The sequence below is a fragment of the Pyxicephalus adspersus genome, chromosome 1, assembly GCF_032062135.1.
Source record: "Pyxicephalus adspersus chromosome 1, UCB_Pads_2.0, whole genome shotgun sequence".
NCBI classification, from domain to species: Eukaryota; Metazoa; Chordata; class Amphibia; order Anura; family Pyxicephalidae; genus Pyxicephalus; species Pyxicephalus adspersus.
This window is the reverse complement of record NC_092858.1, coordinates 89,224,128-89,235,979: the sequence shown is the minus strand read 5'-3', so window position 1 is coordinate 89,235,979 and position 11,852 is coordinate 89,224,128. Positions and strand designations below refer to the sequence as shown.

Below are 11,852 nucleotides of genomic sequence, written 5' to 3'. Positions count from 1 at the left end.
CAGGGGGAGGGGTGCAGTGAAAAGCGAGCTTCCGACGGACTGATGACAGGGGGAGGGGTGCAGTGAAAAGCGAGCTTCCGACGGACTGATGACAGTGACGACTAGTGCACAGGGGAGGGGTGCAGTGGGATGACAGGGGGAGGGGTGCAGTGAAAAGCGAGGCTGACAGATAGATAAGGCATCCCCTGAAAATAAGCCCTAGAGCATCTTTTGCCCTTCAAAAAAAAATAAGACAGTGTCTTATCATCGGGGAAACAGGGTACCCAGCTATTTTCAAAGATTTGAGAAACAACCAGGACCCATCTATAAAACACTTTTATAAAAAGCCTGGGTGTAACAACCATTAACTAACTGTATCAGAGTGGAATGGAACCTTAATGTAGAATATTAAGTGTCCCATCCCTCTATATGTTTGATATAAATGTACCCGTTAAGATTGAAACAGTATTAACTTTAAAGAAACTAACAAGCACACTTGAAAATTAATGGATGTAAGGCAAAAAACAAAAAGACAATTTTTGGATACAAATCTTTAGATACAAAGACAAACAGCCGATTGACTTCTAACCTGCTCTGCAAAGTCTTTTTCCAATGTCTCATAGTCTGTGTAGGTTTTGTTCCCGCCATACTTCTCATCGCGAAGAACGACAAACTCTAAAATCCAATAAAAACAACAGGTAAAAACAAAATCCAGTAAACTATTGAACTCTTGGTACATTTCTCACATGAACTCACCTGACTTCAGAGGAAAGAGGACATGTCTAACAAAGCTCAATACTCCATTACTTTCTATATTTCCTGGTTCACAGAAAGCTTTTTTTAGTTTTTTCTTCACATCTGATGGTGAGTCCAAAAGATCTATTTTTGATTCCTGAAATATTATTAGGAAAACAATTCTGAATGGTTATGAATGGCAAGCACATAATTAAACACAGTAAAAATTGTTTACGAGTATTAAAAAATGTACTGTATTGGTAAGCTATAGCACTCAAAAGCTGCAGAATAAAACATCTGCCTAAATAAAATGCTTACCAATAGGGTTGTCAATTTAGATCTTATTTTAGATATAAGGAAAGCCACAAAAGTATATGGTAAATCGGTCACATTCTGGCTCATATTCCAGTCTAATACTGAGAATATAAACAGAAATATTGAGTGGGAGTGGGTGAAAGCCCTGGATAAGCTTTCATGCCATACGTGCATTATTGTTGAATTGTTACTGACATAACATTTCTAAGAATAGTCTGATGTAGCTACACATTTACCACACATATTGCTTTTACAGACCACCTTTTTGCACTTTAAATGACACATATCTAATATTGGTCATATAAACAAAATGTGGGCATTCTACAGTAATAGGGCACCAACATACTTTCCATAGACTTTTCCAGACTGACATGAGCCCTTAAAGGTTTAAGAACCACACCAGTGGCACATACATGAACATTTTAAAGATATTGATCTTTGTATCAATATTGGTGAACAAGTAACTATGTGCAAGGAGCTACGCAAACATAAAACTTAAAAGCGCTAGTAAAGCTGCGTACACACGGCAAATTTTTCTCGCCCGATAATCGGTATCGGCCAATTATCGGGCGAAAATCTGCCGTGTGTACAGTCGGTGTCGTCCATCGTCCGACGACCGTCCTGGCGGATCCATGGACGATGGACGACGACCGATCCTAATGAAAGGGAAGGGGAGAGCGCGCAGCAGGGTGCCGCTCCGTCGCTCTCCCCTCCCCTCTCCATAGAGCAAGAACGGTGCTGTATGTACAGCATCGTTCATGCATCGTGCAGTCTTTTCTCGTTGGAAAGGATCGTGAAAGATCCTTTCCAACGAGAAAAATTGCAGGTGTGTACGCAGCTTAATACAAAGGCTCATATAACCAAACACACATTTCTCTACTCCCTTTTACTTCCTTACCTGCCCTAGTTGCCTACACTGGTGATCTTGTCAGTTGGTTGGATAATATGATACTGCATTTGAACAGATTTTACTACAGGACCTAATGGAATATTATCATTACAGATAAGGAAGAATAGGCCAAATGCAGTTTGATCTTGTAGACTAAAGACATGACTGGATTGTTGTCTGGTCCAACATAGTCCATGGCTCAATAATCGGGCCACAGCTGACCAATGCTAGCATAGAGATGGAATGTGATTTAGGATTTACGTAAATGTATAACTACCCTGTACCATTAAATTATTTAGAGTTTGTTTGTGCTTAGAGTTTTGATATTTACCCAACAACAATATCAGACAATTTTTTTAACCAGTGTGTGAAAAGAAGGATTTTCCTTTTTTCTGCATCCATCATCTGCATTACCTCCTCAGAAGAGCTCATCTTGCTTCCTGTGAGTCCAGGAACCATAGGGTTCATGAGATGAATACGCTTTGCATAACCAAGGGCAGGCAAATACTACATACAAGAAAAGGAAAAAGTATAGTAACATAATCAGATCAGTAAAACCACATTTTCACCAGGCATGCCATATCAATTGCGTACTGCTGTATATGTATAATCAAGTTCAGTTTTGTGTAGGAGTATAGAAAGGTTGAAACCTGTTCTTTATCTATGCATGTTCTGTTCGTAGTTCATAATTCTGGATTTGCCCTCAATTTCAGTACTGGTATTAATTGTCCCCTGGACAGCAAAAAAAAAGGGATCAAGCCCCTCATAACAATCCAAATTTAAAAAACACAAACCAGCTACGAACCCATGAGGAAACAAAAGACTATTAATGTGCACAGTTTAGCTATATAATTGTATATTCGCCCCACCATAAAATCACAACCTGTCCTGAAAATACTTCTATTCAGTGTCTGGAAAACACAGGGGAGCGATCATCCAACTGCTCCTTAGCAACTCTTCTTTTTCCACACTAATAGTTCCAAGATGTGTTCTTGCATTGTAATTTCAAATATGCTACTAGGGTATACAATGGGTTTAGAAAAGAGTCAGCCCAACAACATATTCACATTTTGTTACTGAATTGCAGCCTGAATTGAAGACACACACAAGTATTTTTCTAGATGTCTTTACTTAATGCAGCTAAAATCCAACTGAAAGATAAAAAAAAAACAGTTCAGAAAACAAATTTAAAAAAAAATGGTGCCTGTCCTCAACCTTTTCGCTCAGATCTTTCGACAGTGCCTTGCCATTTGCCTTCAGTTGCATTACCAAACACTGGGATGTAACTGTTTTTATGGTAAACTAATCACAATTAATACAATTTACCACAGAGGACAATTACATGGTGTTTACAAGTATTTTTAGAATGTGGGCATCCTTTATCCTTCTCAAGGATTCTGTTTTCTTTCTTTATTTAAACTGTTATTATATCTTGGATATTATATGTTGCATTGAGTCAATACGGTTGGAAAATTGTTTACCTATTTATTTTTTGCATGTCTAGATTTCAGGTTGCAAAATAAAATCTGATTGATAGATGCACACAGACCCCATACTTCCCCAACAAAAACAAATGACTAACATGTATATCAGATTTTACCAATAAACTGCAATATTCTTTTTCATAATATCTCTGCATAATCACCCCCCCCCCCCCTCCGCAATAATCTTTTTGACCAAAAGTGCGATTGAGCCAAGTTCTGGAACTGAAATCCTATGTAATTTAAGGAGATTAATGGGAAGTAAGGACATTAGGGTCATTCAACAGCAGAAATCTACATAACACAGTGAACAGATTATAGGGAGGATAATGTATATAGAGTTCCTGGTATTGGAGAGCTGGGAGGAGATGCGTTAATCCCAGAAATATGTAAAGCTTAGAGTGAAGAGCTATATTTGTACATAACAAGTTTATAAATAGATTGCAGTGGTTTTCTTATTACTGCAATTGTATATTTGGAAATAGAATGTTACATTAAGGTCACAGGTCAACATCTCCTGTTCTGATTATTTTTGGCCATTCAAAAACCTCTAAAATATGTCCGTGTAATATGTTAGCTGTATGTGTACAGAGGATTAATTTTCACTTTCTGTAGTGGTAAGCATCAATGGAAGCTAAATCAAATACAGAAAACGACTTATCTGGGAATGCCTGCCAAAAATCTCAGTCAGATCCTGAAATTTGCTGTAGTTAGGCATAAAAGCTTGTTCGAGACCCACCATCAGCCCAAGGACCATGAACAAGACCTGTGTTAGAATACTAGCACTATTCTAGTCATGTCATATGCATAATCCTCTCCTCTTCTCCAGCGTTAGGTAATCCTCAACAATGTGGAGGACACCACTGATTATGTCGGCACAGTTCTCTGCATTATTATAGTGTAAGTCACCCTGTACTACGAGCCCTTGGAACATCTAGTTGAAGAAAAGGAAATACTTTAGGGAACCGTACAAGTATTGCAGTCTGAGTTGTATTTTATTTTAACATTTTGATTATCCCTTTTTTTCTTTTTCTGAAAAAGAGGCGATGGTCTTTACCTTTTTTTAAGGGCAGCTATGCTCCATAATGTTACTGTTACATTACTAATCAGTAAGTCACTCCAGTTATTATTAAATCCTACAAGATGGCTCACATTCTTATATTGTAATGTATGTGGGATATAAATAAACTCACCTTTTCAGCAAATGTGAAAATTTTCCTTTGATCTACTCCTCCAAATTGTGCATCAACTTTCAAATATTCTTCATCCAAGGCCTGCAAAGAATAAAAAAATATATTTTTTGTTATTTAAAGAAAATGACACACACAGTTTTTATCATTTCAATGTATCCAACCTTGACTGAACCCACCTGTAATCCAGGATACAGAAGACCACTAAGCAATGGATGTTCCACTTGTTTTACAACTTCTGCTCCAGCTTTTTTAGCATCATGCTGAGTGACAACGGAGGATAGTCTGTACACATCCAGTGTGTATTCTCTGTGAAACACGAAAAAATTAAATTTAATATTATGCAGGATTTTATGTAAGTGCACTAAAAGTAACCCAAAGAAATTCATGCTAACTGTATATCTAACTTCACAGTCTGGGAAAATCACATACAAACTTTCTGTATCAACCAGCAGCAGGACTCCCTGTCCAAACTTATTTATTTTATCTTTTCACTGCAGTCTATTATCTGTGCAAGCAGACAAACAAGTAGCTAAATTATCGCACTAAAGGTGCGTACACACTTCCAATTTTTATCGTTCCAATCGAACGACGAACGATCGATTGGGCAAAAAAATCGTTCGTAAAAAAGTAACCAACGACGCCGACGAACGAGGAAAGTCGCTGGAAACGAACGACCGGACTGACGGATCGGATTGGACGACGATCGTTGAACATCGTTCGTGTGTACGGTCGTTCATTGATCGTCCATGGTCAGAGCATGCGTGATGAACGAACGTCCGTTCACTTTCCTGTCGTGCACATAGTTCCTCTATCGCTCAAACGATCGTATCTATTGTGTGTACAATATCTACGAACGATCGTGTCGTTAACTCTATGTGCAGGATCGGTGCTATACGATCGTTCGTATATATCGTGCATGAACGTTCGTCGTTCATTTTCCAATGATAATAATTGGAAGTGTGTACGTAGCTTTACATACAGTAACCCTTAAACTGAACAGTGATACATGCATTTCCTGCACAGAAGAAAAGATTCTATATTTTGGAAAAATACCCCATTCCAATGCACCAAAAAAGTTTTCCAGGCCTAAATAGTTCACTTCCAAAAAAATCCAGAGAAAAACAAATGCTATTTAATTTTAGAACACATTTTTCTTTCTCACTTTGACTCCAGAACCTCACATTGAATGTGCCTTATATAAAGAGACATCACCTTACTTAGTAAATACAGTATAGACTGTAATGAAATTACAATGAAAGAAATAAATAAATGAAAAGTTCTGAAATGAAAGACTGTATGACAGAAGATATAATAGGAATAATCAAATTATTGTTAAGTGTTATACTCAAACCAAAATATTATTTATATATAGCCAAAATATTACACAGTCCATTAAATAAATAGGGAAATTGAGAAAATACTAAAAGAAAAACACTCATCATTAGGTTTTTGTAGAAAACATACTTGCTGAGCTGGTACTCCGTGCCCCTGACAAAGCGTAGTCTTTCCAATGGCACTCCGATACTCTGCAGCATGGCTTTGATAACATGTTCATAATAACGAGTTCTCAGTTCCAGGAGTTCCCAAGGAGCCTTCATGTTATCAAGATATGCATGGAGGTCAGCAAATAGAATCGTCACCTTAGAGACAAAACAAAATCAAATTACCTAAAAAAAAAAAAAACTACAAAAACAGAGATTAAAATCTTGTTGGTGGGCATTTTCAAAAGTGGTAACGATGAGGTTTACTAAATCTCAGACAATGACAAAATGGTATGTGATCAGTTTATAAATAAATGCCAACGTGTGAAATGAAAATTGCGGCTAAGTGTAAGTAATTTGCAGCATGGAGTCCTGTACAAAATCCAAAACCTGCCTATTCTATGGTCATACTTTGGAGATGCATGCGTTAAAGGTTAGGTGAGCTTCCTTCTAATTGCTAAGTATTGATAATGCGGGAGCTAAGGGGTTGGCACAGCGAATGCGTTGGAAACATACATGCAAGATTTTTACCCTCATTTCCAGACATTTTATCCAGAAAAAAAAATCTATGTTTTGTTTTTACATTGTACCGATAGCTGCTTAGCATGTTCCCCTCAGCTCATACTGATGCTTTCTGATTCCTATATGACTATGAGCGCAAGTTCTACAAAAATATGGAACCTTTTGCTTTTTTGGAGTAAAAACCATAAAGTGCCTTGATCATCATAATAAAGGGTCCTACATCCCTGAAGAAGGGCAATATCCTCACTGCCAGGACAGGATAGTACCCTTGATGATGACAGATACATTGGATGAAACCAGTTGTTGTAAGTTTCCTTTGTTAGCAGCACAGAATATTACAGCTCATTTTATGTTTTTTTTGTATAGCATTCCTACTTACCTCACAGCCAGCCTTTAAAAAGTCTGCAATTTTTGACATGGGTACAAAATAAGCTACATGTGGTTTCCCGGTGGTTGCTGTGCCCCAGTACACACGCAGCTCTCTCTCCTTCAGGATCTCCTTCAATTTGTCTTCCCCAAGGACTTCCTGTAATAAGAACCACCTTTATTATCACTTTATTGTAAAACATAAAAACATTCAGCACATCTGTACAGTACAGACATTTTCCAACAAAAGCTGCTGATTTGCCAAAAATTCACTCAGCTTAAGCCCCATTGTTGGTGACAACACATGGGATTTTAAGGAAAAGAGTTGTCATACCCATTAGGCTGTGCTAAACCACTCGCAGATTTCTACAACTGTAAAGCGAATGATTCTTTAGTCCAAGATAACAACTAGGAGGACAAAACAGACACTTTGTGATAACACTGGTAGTCTGAAATGAACAAGAGGCAGCTCTGAATATCTGACATGATCAACAATTTTTTTTTTTTTTACTTATGCACAGATGTACAAAACACATCAATTGGAATATTTAACAGAGCAAAAAAAGTGATTGTTATGATTTACATACCCAATCATCACACCATATTTTTTTATAGAAATCCTTTTAGATGAATATGTTTTCATTAAACATATTTACACATCTAAAAGATCTGCTGAGCACCACCATCTTGTATAGAATATCGGTATCCCCAGCAGAATCATTGCCATTACTCAAGTAATTTGAAAGCATTCCTCTGGGCTTCTACATAAAAGGAAGAGACAATGAGCTGGATTAGCACAGAGGGCAATGAAACATTCCCAGAGGAGGATAACACTATCATTTGAAAAAAGAAAGGGGGGGGTTTAGGGAACTGGACTTTTCCAGGAATAGTCAAAAATTCTGCCATGCTCATAGGCATAAAAAATTATGTTGGGTAGTGGAAAGCTAGACCCATCAACTTTTTTTAAAACTGCCTCTTTACCTTTTGCTGATTTTCCTTACTTCCTTCCCTATTTCCCACCTCGTAAATGAGGAAGTTAGAAAGCTCTCTAACAGATGGAAGGGAGAAAGCCTAGAAATGTTTCACTTAATGTCAGAATCCCTGATTTATAAATAAACCCCTAAGTAAAAAAAATACACCTGATTATTTTTATAGTATTTATTTCCCAGACTTATTGAACTTTTAAGGCACCAAAAATTATTATTCCTTGCACAGCACAACAACAATTATAAAAACATATTTTACTATCCTTCAAAAGCATATATGAGATATTGACAATTTTTCACAGAATAAATGTATATAAATATTAACAACAAACGTTCCAGTTTTCATTTTTTGACACGTTTCGCAAGCATTGCTTCCTTAGGGGGCATGGGACATAAAAAAAAAAAAAACACAGACCACAAAGACATGCAGTACATTTTTGGAGGACTTATCGTCTTTTAATAGAAAGGGTATAAGGATATTTTGAGACATAAAACACAAGACAAAAAGAAAAGGTCTGTTAGTGGCATACTTTAACACTTTTAGAGGTGGCAATAAGAAGGCCGAGGGCCCACCGTCACAAGGGGAGCATATAAAAAAAAAATATTTTCAGTGAAAACAAAAAGAAGTTTCACAGAAATAAGTGGCTATGGGTTATATGGAAATGTCTACTATTCCTGCAAAATTGTATCTTGCCTTCATGTCCCCCTCCCCCCACCCCCACCCTTCCTCGCAGACCTCCTGATGAGTTAGTGAGACTAATAAACCATTTTGAAAGAAGGTGTAGGAGATAACACTGCATTACTAAGCCTTTTTACTTTTAGAGGGGGGATGGTTTAGAACATTTATTGCAGTTGGAGATTTGTTAGTGAGATTCCCTCACTTCCTTTTTGATAAATCAGTGGACACAATGCCTCCAGGTAGCCATATTAAAAGAAATTGACTTCTTCATAGATTTTCTTTTCTGTGTATCTAGATGTCTGCAAAAACAGATGAGTGACTTTCTTATTCTTATCTCAAAACTGAAGCTGAAGGCTGACTCTTTCATTCAGACATAAGTGGGAGACAAGAAATGGCCAGGCGAAAGAAAGGTAAGCTGTGTCATGATATAACTGTTTGGTTAATGTTAAGTGTTAAACTCAAAGAATTTAAGATATTGTCAACTGCTTCTAACTTCATTATAACTGTACCATTCTGAGAGACTGACTGGTAACAAGCCGTTGTTAGATGTCATAGAGAAATCCAACACTTTAGGACCCAGGCTAGGAAATGTTGAGCAGATCAACAAGTACAAGCGACAAAAAACAAAAGGAAAAGTGAAATTCTCTGTCCTAATGTAATATACCTGTGCAAAGCTTATTGGCCTAAAAGAAACTTGTATATCTTTCTATAATAAGCTATTGCCACATCTTAAATAAATAAATGCACCATGTAAAGCTAAACTCCAGGCATAGCTCTCATAGCTAATCATTTTTACATCAATAATGTATTTCTTTTCACTATTCAGAAACAACAGGGATCATTTTGGTCAGTTGTTTAACCATTAAAAAAGCAATAAATATAAAAAAAATGGAAACCTAAAACAACATGGCCAAAAAGAACTGCAAGGAATGTTTGAAACCATATTTTATTCAAAATCATTCACATGCATGCACTAAAACACAGCACAGCTGGGTTCACATCTTTGTGACCCCATGTGTTCATCCAAAAGATGGCAAGAAATGTGTGTTGGGGTGCAATTCAAAAGGAATAGCACTACAGTACACCTCCTTATTCATACATATATGCTGCTTTAAGAAATGTTTTGCCTGCTGTTCACATTGCGTGTTCCTGTATGCTGCACTAAGGCAGCACAGAATGGTTCAAAAATTACATATGTACTATTTTCAAGAGTGAGTGCTGTCCTGTGGTGCAGTGTGCTCCCAGGGTGCATAAGGGTGCCGCACAGTGTGGGACGTGGATGCACACCATCCTGCACTGCATATCTGTGAGTTGGTACTAAAACTTGGCAGAATCATCTAGCAATTTCTGAATTAGGCCAGCAAAAGCAACCCTCACATTTTTCAACATGCCAGTTAGGGAACTACAGAAGGGCAATAAAGAATGTTGATTTTAGTTCTATACATCTTCACAATAACTGATGCATGTGGGGGTATTGAGGCTTTATTCCCTTCTATTCACCCCATTGGAACCCCCTGAGTACTGCAATACTCAGCAGATCTGGATGTGTATTATAACCACCTACCTTGTATATAGGAAACATTTCTTTGAAATTATTCTATAGTATTGTTTTTGTGTTTTAGTCAATGATTTGTAATATAAAAGTATAAGGGGCCAGTCTTGACATTGTACTAACAACCCCTGATCTCATATTGTTTTTTTAACCTTCCCATTACAGGGTAGTTGTAAAGTTGTTAAACTCATAGCACTCAGAGCTGATCTGAGACACCCCCTAACCTTCTCTGCAAGTTTGTGTGACAACATTGACCTCAGGGGTGTAGCTGGTAATGAGCGCTCAATGAGTTCTCAGTACCCTGTTGGATTTCCCATGTTTACAATGAAAACAACAACAACGAAATCACTGGCCTTTCAAATAGAAGTAGGCAGTTCAGCTTGCCACTAGATAGCGAAAATTGACATTTTCATTAAACCTTTAATATTCACGTACCTGCAAGTTGCGTGTAATGAGCTGTGCCTTCCCCTCGGGGGTCAGACTGTCACCCATGTTGATCAATTGGAAGAGTGCAGATTAAAACACAGGCTGACTGTAAAAAAAAAAAAAGATATACAACATATCAGCATGGAAGCAAATGTAACAATGGTAATGAGAACATAACCAACTTACTCTGAACCATATTAAATAGTTTAGGATCATCATGATTATATATAATGTAATGTAATGAGTACATGACCTAATCATAAATATATATATAAATGTAAACAAAAAGATGCCTATCAAAAGCACATTAAGATATCAGCTAACTGAACAGACAAGATATAAATAAACTTATGTACCTAAACTCAGAATGTTACTTTACATAGAAGTTTAGACAACCCTTTTATTTAGAGTAAAAATTTTATTTGTTCTTTTTTAAGTGGGGCAAAAACAAAAAGGGTGCAGCACCGCCCCTCGCTTCGGCAATCAAGACTAAATGGGAGCGCATTGCCTCTCGGGATACCTACATACCAGGGAGGCTCTTGGCTGCTTCTTCTGCGCATGCCCTTTCACCAATAAAAAAAAAATTGCCGATTTCAAGCATGTGCAGTGAGATCAGCAATTTTTCCCCCAATCTACGTCGCCTGATCCCGCGCCTGTGCAGTGCGAGATTGGGTGACGCAGGAAGAGAAACCCAGAAGTAGAGAAGATGGTGCCCAGAAGGAGCGCCGGGCCGAAGACGCATACCTATCTATTGCTCCCATAGGCAAAAATTCACACAATGGAATGTCCGATTCCCTGTTTAAGAAAAAAAGAGCTCTAGGGGTAGATTTATTGGGGCTCTTCCCTACTATACGGACTAAACACACATGTATTATTCTGAATGTTACAACGAGCCTATTCAATTGAATGAACTGAAAAATACAGCCCATCAAACACAAATGTAGAACAGACTGCATTTTTAAAGTGTTCTACATGCACAGTGGTGGACACTCTTCGGGGCAGGGTCCTCTCCTCCTCCCGTGTCACTGTCTGTGATTTGCAATGTACAGCGCTTCATAATATGTTGGTGCTATATAAATCCTGTTTATTAATAATAATAATAATAATAATAATGACAGCCAATACTATGTGTTCAGGGATAAATAAATGATGATCACGGATATATAAATAATGATCGGGGATATATAAATGATGATCAGTGGATATACATAAATGATGATCATGGATATATAAATGATGATCGGGGAT

General features: G+C 37.5%; 1 protein-coding gene across 1 annotated transcript in view; it reads right to left on the bottom strand.

The window, feature by feature from the left end:
- YARS1 (tyrosyl-tRNA synthetase 1) overlaps positions 1-11,852 on the bottom strand; it is an 18,955-nt gene that overhangs the window by 5,291 nt on the left and 1,812 nt on the right. The window contains exons 2-9 of the mRNA XM_072418024.1: positions 10,614-10,710; positions 6,975-7,121; positions 6,057-6,232; positions 4,769-4,898; positions 4,593-4,673; positions 2,333-2,425; positions 736-871; positions 569-654 (exon numbers count right to left, since the gene is read on the bottom strand). Coding sequence (XP_072274125.1) covers positions 569-654; positions 736-871; positions 2,333-2,425; positions 4,593-4,673; positions 4,769-4,898; positions 6,057-6,232; positions 6,975-7,121; positions 10,614-10,670 — 906 coding nt within the window. The 5' untranslated portion in view covers positions 10,671-10,710. The remainder of the gene's footprint in view (positions 1-568; positions 655-735; positions 872-2,332; positions 2,426-4,592; positions 4,674-4,768; positions 4,899-6,056; positions 6,233-6,974; positions 7,122-10,613; positions 10,711-11,852) is intronic.